The 21,572-nt window shown below is 51.0% G+C and overlaps 1 protein-coding gene across 3 annotated transcripts; it reads right to left on the reverse strand.

Moving 5' to 3' along the window:
- Window positions 1–250: 250 nt before the first annotated feature.
- LSR (lipolysis stimulated lipoprotein receptor) lies at window positions 251–14,808 on the reverse strand. Of its 3 annotated transcripts, none has more exons than XM_036274658.1 (10): window positions 14,568–14,808; window positions 13,066–13,410; window positions 7,313–7,432; window positions 5,157–5,213; window positions 4,478–4,624; window positions 1,733–1,894; window positions 1,509–1,568; window positions 1,284–1,415; window positions 388–1,004; window positions 251–297 (listed from the first exon to the last, which is right to left on the reverse strand). In XM_036274658.1, the coding sequence occupies exons 1-10, from the start codon at window positions 14,767–14,769 to the stop codon at window positions 262–264; spliced, it is 1,878 nt and encodes a 625-aa protein (XP_036130551.1). In that variant the 5' UTR covers window positions 14,770–14,808; the 3' UTR covers window positions 251–261. The 3 variants fall into 3 exon arrangements, with proteins under 3 accessions (XP_036130551.1, XP_036130549.1, XP_036130550.1); XM_036274656.1 differs by having other exon boundaries at window positions 1,509–1,565; window positions 14,568–14,677; XM_036274657.1 differs by lacking the exon at window positions 5,157–5,213 and having other exon boundaries at window positions 14,568–14,677.
- Between the last annotated feature and the right edge of the window lie 6,764 nt (window positions 14,809–21,572).

Raw genomic sequence — 21,572 nt, forward strand, 5'->3', positions numbered from 1 at the left:
GTAGGGTACGTACTCCCTGCCTAGGGAAGAGGGCGCAGGCGAAGCTGGTCCTCTCCTGGCCCTGGCAGGTCCCCGAGGAGGGGGCACGCGGCCTCGTGCTGACACAAGTCAGCTCTCCGGGGTCCCCACCTCACGCAGCAAAACAAACGCTTCCCTCCACAATTACGCTTTGTGATCATATATTTTATTAGACTTAAAAGAGGAATATCATCAACAGTTCCTCAAATTTTAAAAAAGTACAAAACTACATACAAAACGAAATCAGACGACTAAACTTTCCCGACTCAGGGCCAAGTTCTGCAAAGGAGAAAGAAAAACAGGGTGTGAGTTCAGGAGGGCTGGAGGGTCCGGGAAGGGTGCTCAGGCCAGGGCAGGTTGTTCACTCACCTTCTTAAGCTTCCGCTCCCGGGAGGCCTGGGAGTCGGTCTCCGAGTAAGGGGGAGGCGCTGGAGGGTAGTAGTCCTCTTCCTCCCTGTAAGATCTCCTCTCTACTGGCCCCTTTTTCCTCAAGGCCTCTTCCAGAAGCCGCCCATCATATTGAGGGTCCCCAGACCTGGAGCTATCGCTCCGAGCATCCCGGGAGCGTGGGTAGCGGGACCCAGGGTCAGCATGAGGGCGGTCTCTAGACCTGAAGTCATCGAAGCGGGGTTCCTGGGAGTGTGGAAAGCCCCTTGGGTCTTCATGGTCATAGAGGTCATCACGGCTGCGGCTTCGGGGGGGTGCATAAGCTCGGCCTCTCCTCCCACTACTTGGGGGAGACCTCCTCCCGGATTCAGCAGAGCCTGGCCGAGCGAGGTCATCCAGAGCATCCACAGAGCGGGCCCGGGGCCGTCCGGCCCCCCAGCCACTCTTGGGCTGTTCTCTGAAGGGCTCTCGTTCCCACCTCCTGGGACTCCGAGGGGAGTGGTGACCCCATTCCTCATCCTGGATTGGGGTGAGGGCAGGGCCCCGAGAAGGCCGAGCTCTCCAGTCGTCTTCATGGAGGGAGGTGACTTCACTCATGGCTGTAGGGAAGGGAAGTGTCACTGGCGGCTGGGAGGTCAGGACTTAATGCCAGGAGCTCCCAGGTCCAGCAGCGTTACCACTTGGCTCACACACACTCTACAGGACCCTAGGCTTCTCATCTGTTAAGGGATGACATGCAGTGGCCATACACTTCTCACTGTGGCCATGGCAGGGAAGGAGGTACTATGTCCAAGAATTACAACAAGCATCACTGGGACAAGTCATCAGGGAGACACGCCCCCCCCCTCTGGAACCCCTCAAACCCCAAGGCTCCTCACCCCTCTCTACACGGCTGCTGGGGGGGCCAGGTCGAGAAGGGTCGAAGTTGGCCAGTTCTTTCTCCATGTAGTACAGGACTCGCATGGAATCGTCCTGCTGGTTGGCCTGTATCCTGTAGCCACTACGGACTTCTAGGGACAGGAAACAGAAGTGATCAGTTTGGGTGCTGACCCAGCCCCCCCCCCCCCCCAGGCATGTCCAACTTTGTAACACTTGGTTCTTACCAGAGGTCACACTGCTATCTGTATCACGAAGTAGGGGTACCTGGGAGCTATGGCCACCTACTGGGGGAGACTGATTGTTACTGGCTGACCTCTGGAGCAAAGCCCTCCATTCCTAACCCCCACCCCTGCCCCCAGTCCCCTCTTCCTTCCAGCCCCACACCCCTTAGTGCCCAAATGCCCAGCCTACCCCTGCCCCAGTTGCTCCTGGCTCCCCCAGACCTCACCTGAGCTGTTCTTGTCGAAGTCTCCAGCGTACCCGTTGTAGACAGTGCCCATAGGAATCATGGTTGTTGGGGGTGGGCTCTTGGCAGGGGGAAGGTAAGCGTAGGTGCTGGGGGCGTAGACGCTCGGGACGCCTGAGGTGGCTGCTTTGCCAGCAGCGTACACTGGTAGGACACACAACATGAGACCGTGGCAAAGAGCCATGCTGCCCTTGCCTGTGATGACAGGTCCGGAAGGACGAGTGCAGGGACCTTCTCCCCATCCCCTCAGTTGGGGAGCTTCCCTGGGGACTTGGCTGGTTCCTGCAGGTCCATCTTCATTGAGTCCACACCTCCTGTGATTCCTCAGAGCTCTGAGGATGGGGGTATACCCTGGCAGGCCGCAGCCCCAATCTGGCAGGCCAATGTTTTGTTTCACATTGTGATGGTTTACCAACATTTGTTGAGGTTTTACATAAAAATCCCAACTCTAGCCACCTTATCAGAAGATGTGGCCACCTGGGGCCTACATTCTTATAGAGCAACAGGGGGCAAAGGTGTGCCTTTAGGTAAAGCCCAGGTGTTGGACCCACAGGCTGAAATATTCCTGTTGGCAGCTGAGCCCCAGCTTTAGAAAAGGAATCATCTGGTGGGAGGGGGTAGAATCCTATACCTGCTCCCCTATAAGGCCTGCTGGGTCCTCCCCATGGTGTCTTCCAGACCTAGACACCATAGGGAGTGTGTCTACTATTTCCAGCTCCTGGGCTGCACCCACTCACTCTGCCTTCACCCGCTCCCGGTTCTAGACGACAGCTCAAGGGCAAATCTTGCTGCCTTCCTCACCAGGCCACAGGCTGCATTCCGGTGGCTGTGCTTGCAGCCAAGTCACTGTGCCTAGGCAAGCTGCTGCTTCCCTGGGCCTCTACCAGGAAAGCGGGGGTGGGGGGGGACAGGCTCAGAAAGGTTCCTTCACTGCGGACTCAGTCAGGAAGCAAAAGGCTCAGTAGTCCCCCCAGGAGAAGCCCCTCGGTAGCTCAGTGATTGTTCAATGATCTGCTGAGGGAGCCGCTGCTTCCAGATGGCCCAGGAGGGCTGTGGCCGTCACTAGGATTGTGGAGTACCACAGCCTCTGGTAGGGCATTAATGGGGCCTCAGTTTGTGGTAACAGACTCAGAAGGAATTTGCAGTCTTGGCCACAGCCCCAGCCTAATTTGTGGGGTAACTGCAAATTTAGTTATAGCCCTTGAGGGTCCCTTCCCACCTGTGAAATGGATGAAGATACACTGCCCGAACCAGAAGCTCTCTACTCAACATGACAACAACCACAGCTAGCACAGGCCCGAGGGCAGTGGACTTTTTCCAGGGGAGTGATATTTTGAGGAACCAGTTTGCCCACCACTGAGCTCAATGACCACAGAATTAGCCAGCACACATGGAGCCACAGCCCTGGGCACTCAGTCTCCCCTTAATGCTCATGACACCCCATGAGGTGGGAGAACAGGCTTGGAGAGGGATCACTGCTTGTCCGAGGTGTGGGCGGCAGGGCTCTGATTTGCTCTCTGGCCCCGGGTCATGGCCGATGCTAAAGGCAGCAATGTCCAATGGCTAGTGGGTATGGGACACCTCATGTAGACCCAACCGTGCGCTAAATGCCGGACACACCAGTGTCCCACGTTCACCCTGCACAGAGGCCTCTGCCACAGCCCCATTTTGGAGAAGAGGAGACAGAATGACATGGGGGATTCACTGGGCTTCCAAACAGGTAAGGAGGCAAGCCAGGCCTCAAACGTCCATCTTGCAAAAATCGCTTGCGATTCAACTATTAACGTAGCTCGGACTGCAGTACACTAGAATGATGGCATGTGTGTAAGCTTGAAATGTAAGTATACAATGCATCTATCTGGAGTACCTGGGTCATTCTGTCCATCACCTGCTCTCTACTGGCCTAGAAATGGCCAGGTGCCCTGAGGAGCAGGTCTGTCCCTCTTTTGGTCTCATGTTCTAAGTGCTCCGCACTTGTAGTGACTTGTTTCTAGCTGTCAAGGTCATCTGTTCATCAACGAAAGACATGGTGAACTTGACCACAATAAAGGAAAAGGTGGAAGTGTTGACTGACTGACGAGCAGAGAAGCATACTTTCATGGCCAGTTTTCAGTGCAAGAGACTAGGTGTCACGTACGTGTGAATGCAAGAAATCGGCCCACATAAACGTCCACGTCAAAGTTGATGAAAATTTCAAAACAACAGAGTGCTTGTCTACCCGGACAGTCCCTGCAGAGGGAAGTGGGGCAGCGGGGGCGGGGAGACTCACTTTCTTCCTCCTCTCCCCTCTCCTGTTTCCTTCCCCAGCCCTCAGGCTCTGCTCTGATGGGCCAGGCATGTCTTTAAACATAGTATCCTTGTGAAATCCAAGTGCTTGTGTGGAGAGGTTTTCAAATTTGTTTAAATTATCTGATGCTATAAACCTTGTTTGGTGTTTTACCTTTTTCACATAAGGTTTTGTTTTTAAAGGGAGATTTACTTTCTAGTGACTGTTTTGTACTATGTAAATTTTTTTTTTTTTTTACCATCTGTATAGATTATACTTTCAAAAAGAAAAACGAAGATTCAAAATAAATTAAAAGTTGACGTACGTAAATAAAAATCTAGACCCACTGGTCCTCCTTGGCCCACTTTCTCCCAAAACGCTCACTTCCTAACCTCCACCAGTGGCACCTCCCCCCAGGACCCAGGGTCATTGAGGGGGGTGAGCACTCGAGGGGCACTTACAAGCCTCCGGGCAGCAGCACTTGTCCGGGCAGCAGGGGCACCTGACGTAACAGCAGCAGGTGTGTGGGCAGCACTGACACCAGCAGATGCCCAGGAGGAGGAAGACAAGGAAGACAGCCAGGCAGACAACCACCACGAAGAGCCAGTCTGCAGAGAGATGGGAACAGGCCCTGAGCCAGGAGGCCGGGCGGGAACAGGGACACAGGCACAGGAGGGCAGTGCAGAGCCGGGTGGGGCGAAGCTACTTGCGAAGCTCGTCGGGGGAGCTGCAGCCCCGGCTGGAGTCTCCACGCCAGAAGCTGGGGCGCAGCAGCAGAGGGATGCCTACTCCTCTACAACCCAGGCCAGTCCCAAAGGAACCCCCCAGGGCGCATCGGGACAAGGCAGAAGAGGAGAGGTGACCTGGCCAGAGCAGACAGGCTGTAGCCTCAGAGAGGGCTAGAGAGCAAGCTGCCCAACAAACCCCAGGAGAGGACGACAGGTACCAGTCACAGGAGCCTCCTGCCTGCACCCAGGCCCATGCTCAGCCATCCCTGCCCACCCAAGGCCCAGGGCCAGGTCACTAGATGCCAGGAGTTGGAGTCAGACAAGGTTAGTGAGGGTCCACAGCGAGCGGTATTTAGGGTGGGAGAGAAAACTTAGAAGACGTAAGTGGTGTGGGGGGGCTCCACCCCCGTACCTTCCATGGGCCCCGCCTGAAAACCAGGTAAGAGCTCAGCCACCCCCGAGGTCCTGCCTGGAGGGACAAAAGAGAGACATATTATGCTGGCAAGGGCCAGCCCAGGCTGCCCCTCCCTAGAAGCCCAGCTCCAGGCTTATCAGGGCGGAGGTCCGCCCTACATCAGAGGACGGGCTGGTGGCCTAGGAGGGTCAGAGCCCATGGTTCCTGCCCTCCACCCCATCCCCCACCCACATGGGTGCTATTTTCCAGAAGGCTTCCATCAGGTAAGTGACCCTCTCTCATGCCTCGGGATTCTATTGTCCAGAAGGGTCCCAGTACATGTCCCGTGGGTTCTGAAGGTGAGACCTCAGGTTGAGCACTGAGTCTTTCCTACTGCCCCAAAGGGTTGCATCCCATGTGATAAGGACAGTCCCGTGTCACCAGGCGTAGTAGGCACAGTGTCCTAGGGCCCTTGAAAATGTTTTACACTCAGGAGAAAAAATATAGTAATACCAAATATACAATAACAAGTTGTCTTTATAGCAAGGTAATCATAAAAAATATATATATTTTATATACATATACATATACATATATATATATATATATATTTCTTTTTTAGTGCAGAGGAAGAGGCCCATGAAGGCAAAAGTGCCTGCAGCCCCTGAAGTCATAGCCTGGCTGGTGCCTTCCCTTGGGCGCCATGGTCGCTGTGCACCCACAAGCATACCGCAGGGACATCCGCACACCCAGCCCTCCACCGACACCTCTACCCAGAGCTCATGCACTCCGTGCCACGTGCCCCATCGAGGGGCTTCCACCGTCTACACCAGCAGTTCTCAAAGTGTGGTCCTGTCCCCAGACTAATGTTCACAATGACACTAAGCCATTGTTTGCCTTTTTCACTCTTGTTCTGTCATGTGTGTACAGTGGAGCTTTCCAGAGGCTCTGTGACATGCGATGACGTAGATCATCGCTTTGATGGTGATGAATTGTGTCCTTGGTTACCCTGCTTTAAAACGTTTCTGGTTCCGCCCTGGCCGGTTTGGCTCAGCGGTTAGAGTATCGGCCCGCAGACCAATGAGTCGCAGGTTCGATTCCGGTCAAGGGCATGTACCTCGGCTGCAGTTTGTCCCCGGCCTTGGTCGGGTCGTGCAGGAGGCAACCAGTCAATGTGTCTATCACGTCAATGTTTCTCTCTCTCTCCCTCCTTCCCACTCTATCTGATAATAAGTTGAAAAATACCCTCAGGTGAGGAATTTAAAAAAATAAAAGGTTTCTGGTTTCAATTCCTTCGATGTTAACCAACTATTGATAGAACCCACAAAAAAGTTAAAAACTCTTTTGAGCTCCTCGGTACTTTGTCAGAACATAAGGAAGTCCTGAGACTGCATTTTGAAAACGGCCAATGCAGACTGCATTTTACCAAAGGACACGCAGAGGTGCTCTGTCACTGGGGCATGCATTCTGCTGCCCACAGGTGGATCTGAGCGCCCTGGAGCATGCCCATCATGTGTGCTTACTCACACATGCGTTTCCTGGCATCATGCGTGCAATGATGGCAGTGTATGGCCCGGTAGCATCTCACATACAGCACGTCACACGAGGCTGTATGTGTTGGCTGAGACTGGAGCATCTGGCTAATGGCCACATTCCTCCACATATGGCAGGGGGACCTCATGGCCAGACAGGGGCTGCTGGTGGCTACCCTACCCTGTCCCTGGCCTGAAAGGAACACTCACTGTATTAAGCCACAAACACCATCCCAGCATGGCAAAGGGCCAGGTCCCTGTGCTCTGGTCAGGGCCTATGGGGTCAGATGTAACCCTGGAGATGTGACAAAAGGTGGGTCCAGCTCCCTCTCAATTATATACACCATCAACCCCCCTCACTCACAGCCAATCATCTCTAAACATTTCTGAATTCTTAAGAAATGAGACGAGAGGAGGTCGCGTTCCCAATTCTCTCCACTCTTAGTTTGGTTTTGGCTTAACTTGAAAGGTGGGGGGAGGAGTCGCTGCCTGGGGTGCAGGGTACAGATAAGCCCAAGTGACTGGTAGGTGAGGGGGAGCAAAGCAGGCGACAGAGCCCAGAGAGTAAGCTGGAACGCACCACAGAAGTGAGAGAAGAGGCCCCCTGTCCCCCCCCAGGCCCTCAGGGCCCAGCCCACTCACCCAGGACGATGAGCTCCGCATAGGCTTCGTTGTTCCCCTGGAGGTCCTGGGCCGAGACCACAGAGCAGTAATACACACCACTGTCCCCCCAGGCCGTCTGGTCAAAGGTCAGGTCAGCATCTGTACGGGAAGAGTGTGAAGCCACTGCAGAGGCTGAAGGCTACCCCCTTGGGGACGTCAGGGGAGGGGGCAAGGGAACAGGGCTCAGATGCACTGCGTGGCAGTGAAATAATCCACACCAGGCAGGGCTCGCTCGTAGGCTCTGTATTAAACATCTGACTTGGAGTATTTCAATAATCTGCGAGGTGGGCAGTGTTACCTTTCCTGGTTTATGGATGAGATGACCAGACCCGCCCAATGTCCAGCTCATCTGTGGTCTTGACTCCAGAGCCAGCACTTCAGACTTATAACCATTTTCTGTAACCACCTCTCAAAGCAAAAGTCACCTCCCCCAACATGGACTACCAGGGAGCCGGCTGTAGCCCAGGGTGTGGGTCCAGGGCAAAGAGGCAGGGGTAAGTAGCTCAGGTTCCAAGAGTACGGGTATGCGCAGGCACGAGAAAGGGGGGCGCGCGCGCATGTGCGAAGAAGAAAGCCGGACCGTCCCAGCTCCCTAACCCATCCACTCGTCATCAGCCCCACTGTCCAGGTCAGGCGCAGGGCTTGGGGACGCTCAGGTCTGAAGCTGCCCCAGGCAGGGAGCCTGTTAATTACACCAGTAATGAAAGTCTGTTTCCTCTCTATTCCCCAGCCCCTAATTAGTGAAATCCCTCCAGCCAGGGTGGGACAGGGTGGGACCCAGTGGGCAACTCCGCCTGAGGCCCATGAAGGACAGAAGATGGGAACACCCCCAGAGCCACCAGTTTCTCCCCAGAAGCTCTGGCCCTCCGGCCCCTGCTGACCTGCCTACCGCCGTGCCCCATGTACCCACTGCCCTTCTCCATGACAGCCGAGGGCAGCACCCGAGTTGCCCCGGTCTGCAGCACCTGGCACCCACCAGAGCATCAGCCAATTGCCAAAGAAATGAAAGAACCGGAGCCTTCCTCCTTTGGAAGATCTCACATCCACAGAAAAACCCTCCTTTCAACAATGTCTACCTCCACCACTCCAAAAGCCTTACCTGGCTGCCACAAGGCCCTTGGCATGATCTGGCTACCTACCAGTTACACCAGCCTCGTCCCCGCCACTCACCCCCACTCACTAGCCCCTGGACACTCTGGCCTCCTCACTGAGCCCCAACACGCTGGGCCCACACCTGCCTCGACTCGCGCTCGCGCTAATACTTCTGCCTGGCACTGGGTTCTCAGACCCTCACAGGGCTGGTTCCATCCTGCGCGATGGTCCCCACCCCACTGCTAAATTACATCAGCCGGTTTAAGGGCTGACACCCCTGATCCTACCCAGGAGAATGTGGGCTCCATGCAAGCAGAACCTGGTCAGTCTCAGTGACTGCTGAGTCCCCAGGGCCTGGCCAGGACCCAGAAATGAACCCCTTCCCTCCTCTCATTGACCTCCCTTAGCTTTTGTAGTCTGTTCAGCATTCTAGACATGTGGCTTTATTCAAATAGGCCCTTGATACTGTCAATATTCACATACTACTGAAAGCATCCTATGTTCTGAGGCAAGTGTACTCAGGAGCAACAGTTACCAAAGTGCAATCCGTGGATCCTGGGGTTCCCCAAAACCTCTTCAGAGGATCTCAGAGATCAAAATTACTTGCATAATACTAAGATGTTATTTATCTTTTCACTTAATCTCTGAAGGTACTGTGGAGTTTTCCAGAGGCTACATGACATGTACTGTCACAATTTCTACTCAGCTGGACTTCAAGGAGATGAGCAAAAAGATAAAGCAATGAGCCCTGACCGGTTTGGCTCAGCAGTTAGAGCGACAGGCTGTGGATCAAAGAGCCGCGGGTTCAATTCCAGTCAAGGGCACGCACCTCGGTCGTGGTTCAATCGGGAGGCAACCAATCGGCATGTCTCTCTTTTTTCTCTCTCCCTCTCTCTCACTCTATCTGCAAATCAATGGAAAAATATCCTTGGGTGAGGATTTAAAAAAAAAAAAAAAAAAAAGGATATGGCAACAGTGTAGTTTTCATTAAAGTTTTTTGTTTTGTTTTGGAAAATATGGTAACATTTTCATTAAAAGTATGTTATCCAGCCCTGGCCGGATAGAGCGTCGGACTGCGGTACAGAGAGACCCGGGTTCGGTTCCCGCTAAAGGGCACGTACTTCGGTTGCAGTTTGTCCCCGGCCCTGGTTGGTCGTGCGGGTGGCAGCCACTCGATGTGTCCCTTTCACGTCGATGTTTCTCTCTCTCTCCCTCCCACTCTATCTGAACAAAATATGGAAAAAATGTCCTCGTGTGAGGATTTAAAAATAAATAAATAAAAGTATGTTATCCATACTAACCTATAAAGAGTTTATCACTGTCACTTAAAATATTATTATTATTATCCTCACCTGAGGACATTTTTTTGCACTTATCTTCAGATAGAGCGGGAGGGAGAGAGGGAGGGAGAGAGAGAGAAACATCAATGTGAGAGAGACACATCAACTGGCTGCCACCCACACGACCCCAATAGGGGCCAGGGAAAAACTGCAACCGAGGTATGTGCCCTTAGCGGGAACTGAACCCAGGACTCTCTGTTCTGTGGGCCAACACTCTAACCACTGAGCAAAACTGGTCAGGGCTAAAATATTTCTAGAAACTTCTGTTTGCTAGCTATATAAACAAAGTACTTTGAGGACCTCAGTAATTAAGAGTGTAGAGGCCCAGCCCAGCAGGTGTGGCTCAGTGGTTGAGCATCATTCCCCGTCGGAGCACATGCCTGGGTTGCATGCAGGAGGCAGCCGATTGATGTTTATCTCTCATTAATGTTTCTCTCTCTCTCTCCCTCTCCCTTCCTCTCTCTGAAATCAATTTTTTTAAAAAAAATTAAGAAAAAAGGAGTCTAGGGGCCCTAAGACTAACTTTGAGAAGCACTGCTATGACCACAGATATAAACCCCTGCCCACAGAACAGACCTTGACTAGGAAAGACAAGTAGAACATGTACATATATGGCACATCAGGTTGTGGTAAGCAGTATCGATAGAGAAAAACAATCAGGGAGGGCAGACAGAAAGTGCCAGTGTAGACGTGGGGGTTGGGCAAGTTAAAGTAGTCGGGTGAAATGAAGCAGTGGGGGGCACGACGCCTCTCCATGGTCACATGTCTAGCCACCAATTACTGAGTTCTTACCGTGTGCTGGGTCCCTTTGCACGTATTCTTTCAAGGAATCCTCATCAAACTCTTAACTACATTCTCCCAAACCCTCTGAACTCTCCAGAACACCATCGCTTTCCCACCCTATCTTTAAACCAGACTCTGAGCACTCCTGTCCAAAACCAGAGTTCAAGGGCAGGCCCCTGCCCAAGGGCGAGAGGTGAGCAGGAACCGCTGCCAGAGCGAGAGTTTACGGGCCAGGAACTGAAATCTGGGCTCCCGGGGCCCGGACCCAGGCCTCAATGTGTTTTGTTTGGCCTGCATGATGTTTCCAAAACCCAGGAAAAATATGGATTTCCAGCTTCTTTTGATGAATTCTAAGGCCTGGGCCCACCTCCTTCCTGCAGGGCACACCCTGCTCCCAGTCTGTCCTGGGTCTGGTCCTGACACATGGGCTGGGCGTGGCCCTACCTGTGTCGGGTTCAGGGAGCAGATACAAGTACCCGGTTGGAAACAGAAGCTGGGCCTCCGGTTCCGTATCCTCACACTGCAGAGGCGGCCCTCACAATCTCGGGGATCCCATGGGCTCTCTGGTCGTGTTACTGAGTTGGGGGGGGTGAGCACATGGACCCCAAATAGCCTGAGGAGGTAGAAACAGGACTCCTATCCAGACACCCGTCACCCAAAGCAGGGAGGAAAGGAAGGGGTACGGGCCCCACCCAGCTGAGGGACTCAGGGTGAAGCACCATTTCAGTTTGCCCAGAACTACTTTCACTTCAAACCTGACACTGGAGACGGCGGAACACCCCTGGGAAGTCCACTTTTCCCCACTCTCTGGGCTGAAAGGGAGGAAGCCCCCATGGCTACTGGGTTTCCTGAGAGGACGTCCATACAATGGATGCTCACATCTGGTATCAAAGCAGGCCCAGATCAAGGCAGCTTGGAAGACCTGGGCCTGGGAGGCCCCCGGAGCATGAAGAATCTGCCCCCGCTGCGGCCCGAGGGTCACTCTGCAGCCCTGGACTCAGAGGGGCTCTTTGGCCAGTCTCCAAGGGCCCTCTTAACACCTGGGCTGTCCTAGGGCTGCCAGTCAGCCAAGGCTGGTCCAGGCAGGAGAGGTCCCTGGGATATGGGGGAGGGGCCAGGACAGGTTGGCCCCTAAAGAAGCCCTTTGTCCTCAAGAACAGCTGAGCTGCCCGTGGGAATTCAGGGCAGGTCGGTCTGGTTCCTCCTCGAAAGAGGACTGTCAGGCTCAGTGTTTCATCCATGGTCTAGACAGAGTGAGGAAGGGGTGTGCCCAGGCCCTGGTCTCTTGGGGTCTGCAAAGGGACCCTCCTTTTGCCCCTCTACCCCCATGCCCAAGATTGAAGCCCTAATCTCGTTTAAGACAGTGAAAGGATAAATCCATGAAGTGGTGCCCATCACCTTCCTCTCTGCCTGCTGGATTCTTGAGGACCCGGTCCCAGTCCCTCCGCAGAGCTTTGCAGAGGTCTTGAGGTGCATACCCGAGTCACTCCATTCGGCACATCACCCAGGTCTGTTCGTCTGTAGCACTTAGTGCTCTCTAACATTCTCTGACTCTTTCTGTTTACTGCCTACCTCCCCCATCAGCCTGTCACCTCCTTGAGGGCAGGTATATCAGACGTCCTGATCACCACTCCATCCCCAATGCCTAGCACTTAGATAATGCTCGGTAAATACCAACTGAATGGATAAATGAATGAACAACTTCCTCACTGAGGTTATGAACAAGGGCTCTCAGGGCTGCCTGGGTTCACATCCCAGCTCCAGCTCTGTGCACCTGGACGACCTACTTCTTAACCTCTCTGTGCCTGTTTTCAAGTGGAACGTGTGGACATGAGGACTCAGTGGGAGTGTGTGTAAAGCGCCTGGCAAATCACAGACTTTCTCCATTAAAATCTCTCACCCCACCCTGGCTAAGCAAAGGAGTTACCAGCTTATAGACTAGACCCAAAGTGGCTGGTCTAGAATCCCAGCTGTTGCCAGCTGTGTGACCCTACACAAGTCATTTTGCCTCTCTGGGCCTCTGTAAAATGACAATGACAGAATTTACTCACACAATTACTGTGTGGTCTAAATGAGTTAAGCCACTTAACCTGGACTAGAGCCTGGCACACAGGAGGTCCTTTGTACGTGGTTACAGAAATTTTACTTAATACTGTTGGTAGTATTAGTATTCTAGAACGCCTGCCTCTCTCTCCATTCCCCGCTCTTCTTCATTTCCAAGAAGATATATGTTATCTTATCTCCTTCACTGGGTTGCAAGCTCCACGAGGGAAAGGATTTGATCACTTTCTTTACTGCTGTATTGCCAGGGCCTCAAACAACACCTGGTATGTGTTAGGTGCTCAATAAATCTTTGCTGTTAAATAAAGGAATGGATGGATGGACAGAAGGATCGTCTTTCTGTCAGTCATTTCAGACACTGGCACAGAGGAGCTTCCAGGTGGCAGACAAGGAGCCTGAACAAGCTGTCTGCAACCCCATCATCCCTTGCCTTCTCCCTTGCCCCACCCGACATACTTCCTGTTATGGTGATCCTCCGGCCCTGGTAGTAGTCTCCCAGGGTCACAGCATTGCCCTGCTTGGTGGCCACAACCCTGACGGTGCGCACGCTGTCCTGGCACTCCACATAGGGGTTATAACCCGGGTTACCAGCCGCCAGCTGGGCATTGAGTTGGTTGTCAACACTGGCTGGAGAAAAGGCATCAGCGACGCGGTCCCGGCAGAAAGACTTGTACTTCCAGATCACAATGGGTGCCGTGGGTGTCGTGGTCAATTGGTAGGTGCAGGGCAGGGTCACCGGCTGGAAGAGGATCACCACGTGGTAGGGGTCTGACACAGTCACCTGGATGGCACTGGTAGGAGCTGAGGGCAAGAGAAGAGTCGGTAGGGACCACTATAAACTCTGGAAAGTGCTTCAGCAGAAATGAGCAACATCACTTGTCACCAACTTGACACTTACAAGTATATGGTTTTTCAGAGAGCCTGGCTCACATTGTTCCTTAATCCCCAGGACTGGTGAGGCAGCTCTGATAATCATGCCCATTTTATAGACCCACAGGGCCGAAGTTGCAGGTGCAAGGTCAGACAGCCAGATTTCTTGGAACATCCTGTCCAACTCTCTTCCCAGAGTGTGTCCTCTGAACCACCCCAGCCCCCTCTCCCCTTGGCCATTTTCTCACAGAAGGGGCTCCTCTCTGTGGACTTACACAGGCAAGCCTGAATGGCCACACCACAGTGCTGGAGGCCACACTTCAAAAACCACCACCATTGTTTCAAATTACCCCCACTTTTGTGGATTGGAGGGTTCCTTTTGGAACTGTTTGAACTGCTTTGTCATGGAGTAATCAAAGCCCCACAATGTCTCCATCAGCGTCCCACCTCACCCTACTCAAAGCCATCTCAAATAAACACGCCAAAAGTGATCGCAGAAAGATAAAACTCCCCCACCCCTCACCCAAACAAACATCTGATCCAGTGAAAGCTTCCAGCAGAAGATGGTTTCAAACCAAGTTCAGAAGTCCATCCCATCAGACCCTTACACACTGATACTTTGGAGTCTAAGGGACATGGGTGGGGAGTCCCCAATCCCACACCCACCGGGGGCCTGGGCACTGTTTCTTGATCTCTCCCTCCAGGATGTGTCTGATCTAGCCCTCGAGTGCCCGATCCCCGTTTCCCCAGGATTTAGAAATGTCCCAGCCTTTCCTAGTGATCAGGTGGTCCCTTCAGCCCTGCCCTACAAAGAGTTCTATTCTCCTGGCCGCTCCAGGGTTTTCGATCCCGGAGTTTCACTTCCTGCTATCTCTGAACAAGGGCGGGTGAGCGCTTCCAGCGAATGAAGGAATTCCCCTCACACTGGCACACGAGGGATCTCCCGAGACCCTGTGGGTCGGCAGGTCCTGGTCTTTCCGATCCCCTCCCCCCACTCTCCTGCCTCCTCCGCGGTGTCGAACTTCATCCATCCCCTTCTGTAATGCCCTCGCGCCCTTCCGCGGCACCAGGGGCCCCGCTCTCCGTACCTGTGCACCAAGTGCCGAGAAAGAGCCACACGAAGACGGCCGCGCCCCAACCCGGAGGGCCCGGGTAGAAGCCCAGCACCTCGGTCAGCCGGCGGCCAACGGGCGCCATCGCGGCGGTCCCGGCTATTCTGGACCTCGCGTCCCCTGCTGGGTACTCCGAGGGTAGGGGGCGCGGCGCGCACCAAGGCAGGGAGGGGTGCATGCTCCTCCCCTTCGCAGTTCCGTTCTTTGTCCCTATTCCAAGCCCACTCTGCCCTGTTCTAGGATTTTAATAAGCGGAAACAACGTGGATGAAGAACGCTTCCAGCTTTCGGGGAGAAACTGCTTGACTCACTGTGGTTCTCCCAGTCACTCCACCCCCTGCGCGCTCTGGGGAATGGACCGGCCCAGGTACACAGGGCGAGAACGGAGGGCTGGGCAAAGGGGTGGGCGGCGGAAGGGGCTCCTCCACCTCCCCGCCCGGAAGTGGGCTGGCCCAGGTGCGCTCCGGCCCCTAGGGTCGGAACCAAGTGACCAGCCCGCTGGGAGGGCGCCTATAGAGCTGGGATCCCGACTGGACGCCTCCTGCTGGTGCCAAGCCGAGCAGAGTGTGACTCACGAGAACTGAGACTCAACTGGGGTGATTCACCTGTTGAGGGGGGCGGGATACGTGCTCACCTGTTCCCTCTCGCCCCTCTCCCAGGCCAGCGATGGGCCCGCCCAGATACACCCTCCGGGGGCGGGGCGAGTCAAGCCGAGCTTGGGGCGGAGAGGGGCTTGTCTCTAGCGCCTGGCTTCTCCACTAATCTTGGGGACCTTCCTGTCCTAGTGGAGGAGGCGCTGTGGGAATCATGTGTCTTTCACTTAATTTTTTTTAAATTGACTTTAGAGAGAGAAATAAATAACATGGGTTTATTGTTCCACTTATTTATGCATTCTTTGGTTGATTCTTATTTGTGTCCCGACGGGATCAAACTGAAACCTTGGCAAACGGGGAGGATGCCCTAACCAACTGACTTCCCCTGCCACAGCCTTGTCTTTCACTTAGATGCCTTTAAAATAAAACAACCAAGTTAAGTTTCTGGAAAACATGCTCTGCCCCCTTTGGGAAGCTCAAGGGGAATCAGGCCCAGGAAAAGTTGGAATTCTACTTCCGAAGTTTTCTCCACCTCCCTTCATTCCCATTTTTTGGTTTGGCCCCCAGGCATCCCTTGCCCTAGGTCATGCCTCGGGAGACCCTGGCTATTAAAGGGGCCCAGCGGAGGCGCAGGACTAAAGACGGTTTTCGGCTAATATTCCCCAGGACTGGACCAACCTGCGCGCTAGACGGGGAGGGCGGAGGCCACCAGAACGCGGGCGCTCAGCGCCGTTCTGCTGCCCCACGATGGTGGATAGGGGCAGTGCGTCCTGGGAACGCTGCGCTTCCTACTAGATTCTCTGGAGGTCGCAAACTGCCCACTCTGGCTAGCCGGTTGAATAATCAGGATAGTTTGTTTTCATGTTAAAATTCAAGTAGGTACCTGTACCTCTGCTCAAAACCTTTCTGTGGCTCCCCGTCCCAGCAGAAACCAAAATACTTACCTGTGGTCTGCTCCCTCTCTGACCTCCCCTGACTCAGTCATCCTGGCCTCCCTTGTTCCCTGGAATGTGCCTCTCAAACCCTCACTTCAGGCCCATTGCCCTTACTACTCCCTCTGCTGGGACACCCTTAGGGAAGGTGGCCACATGACCCTCCACCTCCTTTAGGGCTTCACTGCAAGGGTCCCTTTGCAGTGACATCTCCCCTGGGCACTTTCTATGAAATTTCAACATCCCTCCCCAACTTTCACATAATTTCTTTTTTTTTTTTAAAGCATGTATATATTGATTTTTTAAGAGAGAGATAGAAACATGGATGTGAGAGAAAAACATCAACGGTCTGCCTCCTGCACACCCCCCACTAGGGCATCGTGCCCTGACCAGGAATGAAGAAGGACCTCTCAGGCCATGGCACAATGCTCAATCCACTGAGCCACACTGGCCCGGTTCTCCTTGTGATTTTAATTTGCATTTCTCTAAAGATTAGTGATGTCGCCCTGGCCGGTTTGGCTCAGCGGTTAGAGCGTCGGCCTGCGGTCCGGAGAGACCCGGGTTCGGTTCCCGCTAAGGGCACGTACCTCAGTTGCAGCTTGTCCCGGCCCTGGTTGGGTTGTGTGGGTGGCAACCACTCGATGTGTCCCTTTCATGTCAATGTTTCTCTCTCTCTCTCTCTCCCTCTCCCCCTCCCACTCTATCTGAACAAAATATGGAAAAATGTCCTCGGGTGAGGATAAAAAAAATAAAAAATAAATAAATAAATAAAGATTAGTGATGTTGAGCACCTTTTCATATGTCTATTGGCCATCTGTATGTCCTCTTTGGAGAAGTGTCTATTCAAGTTCTTTGCCCTTATTTTTTTGGTTAATCCTCACTCAAGGATATATATATATATTTTTATCCTCATCCGAGGACATTTTTTCCATTTTTTGTACAGACAGAGTGGGAGGGAGAGAGAGGAAGAGAGAGAGAGGGAAACATCGATGTGAAAGGGACACATCGAGTGGCTGCCACCCGCACAACCCAACCAGGACCGGGGACAAACTGCAACCGAGGTACGTGCTCTTAGCGGGAACCGAACCCAGGTCTCCAGACCGCGGGCGGACGCTCTAACCACTGAGCCAAACCGGCCAGGGCAAGGATATTTTTTTTTTCATTTATTTTTAGAGAGAGTGGAAAAAAGGGAGAGAGAAAAAGACAAACACTGATGTTAGAGAGACAGACATTGATTGTTTGCCTCCCCCACGACCTCTGGGCTCTAACCATTGAGAAAACCGGCCAGGGCCTTTGCTCATTTTTTAATTGGATTGTTTGTTTTCTTAGTGTTGAGTTATATAAGTTCTTCATAAATTTTGGAAATTAAGCTCTTATTAGATGTACCATTGGCAAATATGTTCTCTCATTCAGTGAGTTGTCTTTCATTTTGTTGATGGTTTTCTTTGCTGTGCTAAAGCTTTTGATGTAGTCCTATTTGTTTATTTTTCTTTTGTTTCCCTAGTCCGAGGAGATATACGAGAAAAAAAATATTGCTACAAGAATGTCTGAGATTTTACTGCCTATGTTTTCTTCTAGGATTTGTATGGTTTCAAATCTAACTTGTAAGTCTTTAATCCATCTTGAGTTTATTCTTGTGTGCAGTGTAAGAAGGTGGTCTAGTTTTATTTTTTTGCACATATCTGTTCAATAATCCTAACACGATTTATCGAATAAACTATCTTTAGCCCATTGTAGGTTTTTGCCCCTTCTGTCAAATATTATTTGACTATAAAGGCATGGGTTTATTTCTGGGTTCTTATTCTGTTCCATTGATCTATATGTCTGTTTTTATGCCAGTGCCATGCTGTTTTGATTACTATGGCCTTGTAGCATAGTTTGATTTCTGGTAGCATGATTCCTCCAATTTTATTCTTCTTTCTTAAGATTGTTGTTGCTATACATGCCCTTGACAGGGAATCAAATCTGCAATCGACCCTTCGGTACATGGCCAATGCTCTAACCACTGAGCAAACACCAGCTGGGGCTATATATATGTTTTATCTGTCTTTTCCACTAGAAGGTAGGATCAAGGAGGGCAGAGGCTTTGTCTAACCTGTTCACTTCTGTGATTAGAATAATGGCCAGCATATGGTACGCATTCAGTAAACATTTGTGAAATGGGTGACTGAAGGAAGATCAAGCCTGCGCAATAATTATTTTAAATTTCAGAACTAAGAAGAAGTTTAGGAAAGAGTTTGGGAAGGGGGAAATCTGAAAAATATTTATTTGTTTAAAATAAATTGAGACTCAAATCCTTCCATAACCACATCAAAATTATAACTAAACTAAAGAACAATCATTCAGAACCACCTGAAATCTAGCTGAATTGAGGTCCTACAACTAGGGATTTAAAGAAGCCACAGCTAGACTGGTAGGAGGGGCAGAGACATAGACCGGGCTGGTCTCACACCCGGTTGTCTGGCAGATAAAGATCAGGAATATCTCTGCTGCGGAGGTCTGCCCTGAGGAGTGAAGGGTCCCAGCCCCACTAGGGTTCCAGTGCCAGGAAGACAAGTTCCCATATTTTCTAGCTGTAAAAACCAGCAGGGAGTGTGGCTGAGTGAGACAGTTGCTTCTGGAGTCCCAGGCAGTTCCCCTTAAAGGGCCCTCACATGGACTTACTTGGAATCACTCCCTCTGAGCTCCAGCACTGGGCAACAGCTCAAAAGGCACCAGGGACATATGGAGAGGAATTGAACTGTCTGGCATCAGGGTGAGAACTGGAGGGGCAACTTTCTGCCAGATAAAAGTGCTGGCAGAGGCTGTTGTTCCTTTTCTGAGACCCACCCCCAACAGAGCCAGCAAGCCAGAGCCAGCAGGCAAGTGCCATATGTCAGTCTCCATGAACCTGATTCACACTGTTCAGCTCACCCTGATGATACCCTGAGACCCTACCCCACCCATCTTACAGGCCTATCCAAGCTGTTTTCACTGGCTTTTCCACACAAACTGCCTGTCTTGGCTCATGCTGCAGACTTTCCTAAAATCTCTCAAAGGTTCACAAATTACAAACAAGCAGCATCTGGTCTTGGCATGCCCTGTACATCTTGCTAAGTGGCCTCAGGCCCAGCACTAGCAACAGCCAGCCTTGGTTTGCAGCTTGGCTTCTCCTGGGCATCTCCAAGCCCAGCACAAGTACTAGCCACCTGCAGGTCACTCTGTAGCTCATGCTGGGTTGCCTCAGGCAAGCATGCAATGGCTGACCTTGCATCTCCTAGGAGGCCCCAGAGCCAGTGCACCTGATGGACAGCTTCAGACCATGCCAGATTACAACCCTACCACCTCCATGAGTGACACACTCACAGGGCAGACTCGGCAAGCACCAAAGCCCCACTGAAGCAAGTCCTGTTTCATAGGATCAGCTCCTGCACAGCAGCTTCTCCATTGTAGTCACAGCCAGTCCTTGCAGCTGATTGGCCTGGGGGTCAGTTCCTCCCAGTGATGTCAACAGCAATCAATTCTCAACTACAACAGGACAGTGCACACAGCTCACACAGAGGTGTACCTGGAGCACCCAGCTTGAGTGACTGGAGAGGTTGTGCCACTGGGCCCTACAGGACACCTACTACACAAGGCCACTCTACCAAGACTAGGAAATATAGCAGCTCTACCTAATACATAGAAACAAATTTAGGGAAACAGCCAAATGTGGAGACAAAGGAACAGGTCTCATATGAAAGAACATGAGAAATCTCCAGAAAAAGAACTAAATGAAATAGAAGCAAGCAAACTAACAGATACAGAGTTCAAAACAATGGTTATAAGGATGCTCAAGGAATTTAGTGAGAACTTCAACAACATGAAAAAGGACATAGGAACCATAAAAAAGAATCAGTCAGAAATGAAGGATACACTAACTGAAATGAAGAATAATTTAAAGAGACTCAATAGTAGAGTAAATGAAGCTGAGAATCAAGTCAGCAATTTGAAATATAAGGAAACAAAAAACACCCAATCAGAATAGCAAGAAGAAAAAGGAATCCAAAAAAATGAAGATAGTATAAGGAGCCTCTGGGACAACTTTGAGTGTACCAACATTTGCATCATGGGAGTGTCAGAAGAAGAAAAGCTAGAGTAAGAAAATTGAAGACATATTTGAAAAATAGTGACAGAAAACTTCCCTAACCTGATAAAGAAAATAGACATACAAGTCCAAGAAGTTCAGAGAGTCCCAAACGAGATGAACCCAAAGAGACCCACACCAAGACACATCATAATTAAAATGCCAAACATTAAAGACAAAGGGAGAATCTTAAAAGCAGCAAGAGAAAAGCAGTTAGTTACCTACAAGGTAGCTCTCATAAGATTGTCAGTTGATTTCTCAACAGAAACTTTGAAGGCCAGAAGGAAGTGGCAAGAAATATTCAAAGTGATGAAAAGCAAGGACCTCCAACCAAAATTACTCTACCCAGCAAAACTATCATTTAGAATCAAATGACTGACAAAGAGCCTCTCAGACAAGAAAAAGCTAAAGGAGTTCACCACCACAAAACCAGTATTATATGAAATGTTAAAGGGTCTTTTTTAAGAAGAAAAAAAGATTATAAATATGAACAATAAAATGGCAATAAATACATATCTATCAACAATTTAATCTAAGAAAACAAACTAACCTAACAAGCAGAACAGAAACAGACACAGATACAGAGAACACTTTGATGGTTGCCAGATGGGAAGGGGGGTGGAGGGATGGGTGAAAAAGGTGAAGTACAAAATTAATTAAGAAGTACAAAATGGTTGTTAAAGAATAGTCATGGGGATGTAAAGTACAGCATAGGCAATGTAGTCAATAATATTCTAATAACTATGTATGGTGTCACATGGGTAAAAGACTTATCGGAATGATCACTTAGTAAGTTATATAATGTCAAATCACTGAGGTGTACACCTGAAACTAATATAATATTGTATGTCAACTGTAATTGAAAAATAAAAAATGATTAAATGGCAAAAAAAAGAGCTAAAATGAATTGGGTCATACAGATATCTGTGGGAAGAGCCAAAGACTAGCATGTGCAAAGGTCCTGAGGCAGGAGCCCTTTGCTTTGTGTTCAGGGAGATCAGCATGGCTGGAGGGGTTAGTGGGGAAGGTAGGAGTTCAGAATGGTAACCAGAAGATTTATTCATCTCTCCATCCCCAGTACTAAGAAGTCGTGCCCAGAACATAATAGGTGTTTAGGAAAAATGTGTTGAATGTTTACATATGACACTTTAATGCCAAAGCATGGAGGTGGTAGTGAAAATCCTGAATAGACAAATTAAGTTTCCTTGTATCCCAACAAAGTGGAAGGCTTGGAAGAGAAATGAAATAGGATTGCTAATTTGTTACAAAACAAATGGGGACTATGACCTTACACACCCATGGGGTGTACTCCAGTTCATTCTGCTGCCCAGGATTAAAGACTGAGCTTCATG

The sequence above is a fragment of the Molossus molossus genome, unplaced genomic scaffold, assembly GCF_014108415.1.
Source record: "Molossus molossus isolate mMolMol1 unplaced genomic scaffold, mMolMol1.p scaffold_m16_p_21, whole genome shotgun sequence".
Taxonomy (NCBI): Eukaryota; Metazoa; Chordata; class Mammalia; order Chiroptera; family Molossidae; genus Molossus; species Molossus molossus.

Excerpts from the sequence above, each read along its gene's own strand:
- LSR (XM_036274658.1), bottom strand. The coding sequence starts at position 14,769 with ATGCACCCCTCCCTGCCTTGGTGCGCGCCGCGCCCCCTACCCTCGGAG. Across the intron at positions 13,411-14,567 it reads TCTCGGCACTTGGTGCACAG|CTCCTACCAGTGCCATCCAG; the intron begins GTACGGAGAGCG and ends TCTTGCCCTCAG. Across the intron at positions 298-387 it reads GGGAGCGGAAGCTTAAGAAG|AACTTGGCCCTGAGTCGGGA; the intron begins GTGAGTGAACAA and ends TCTCCTTTGCAG.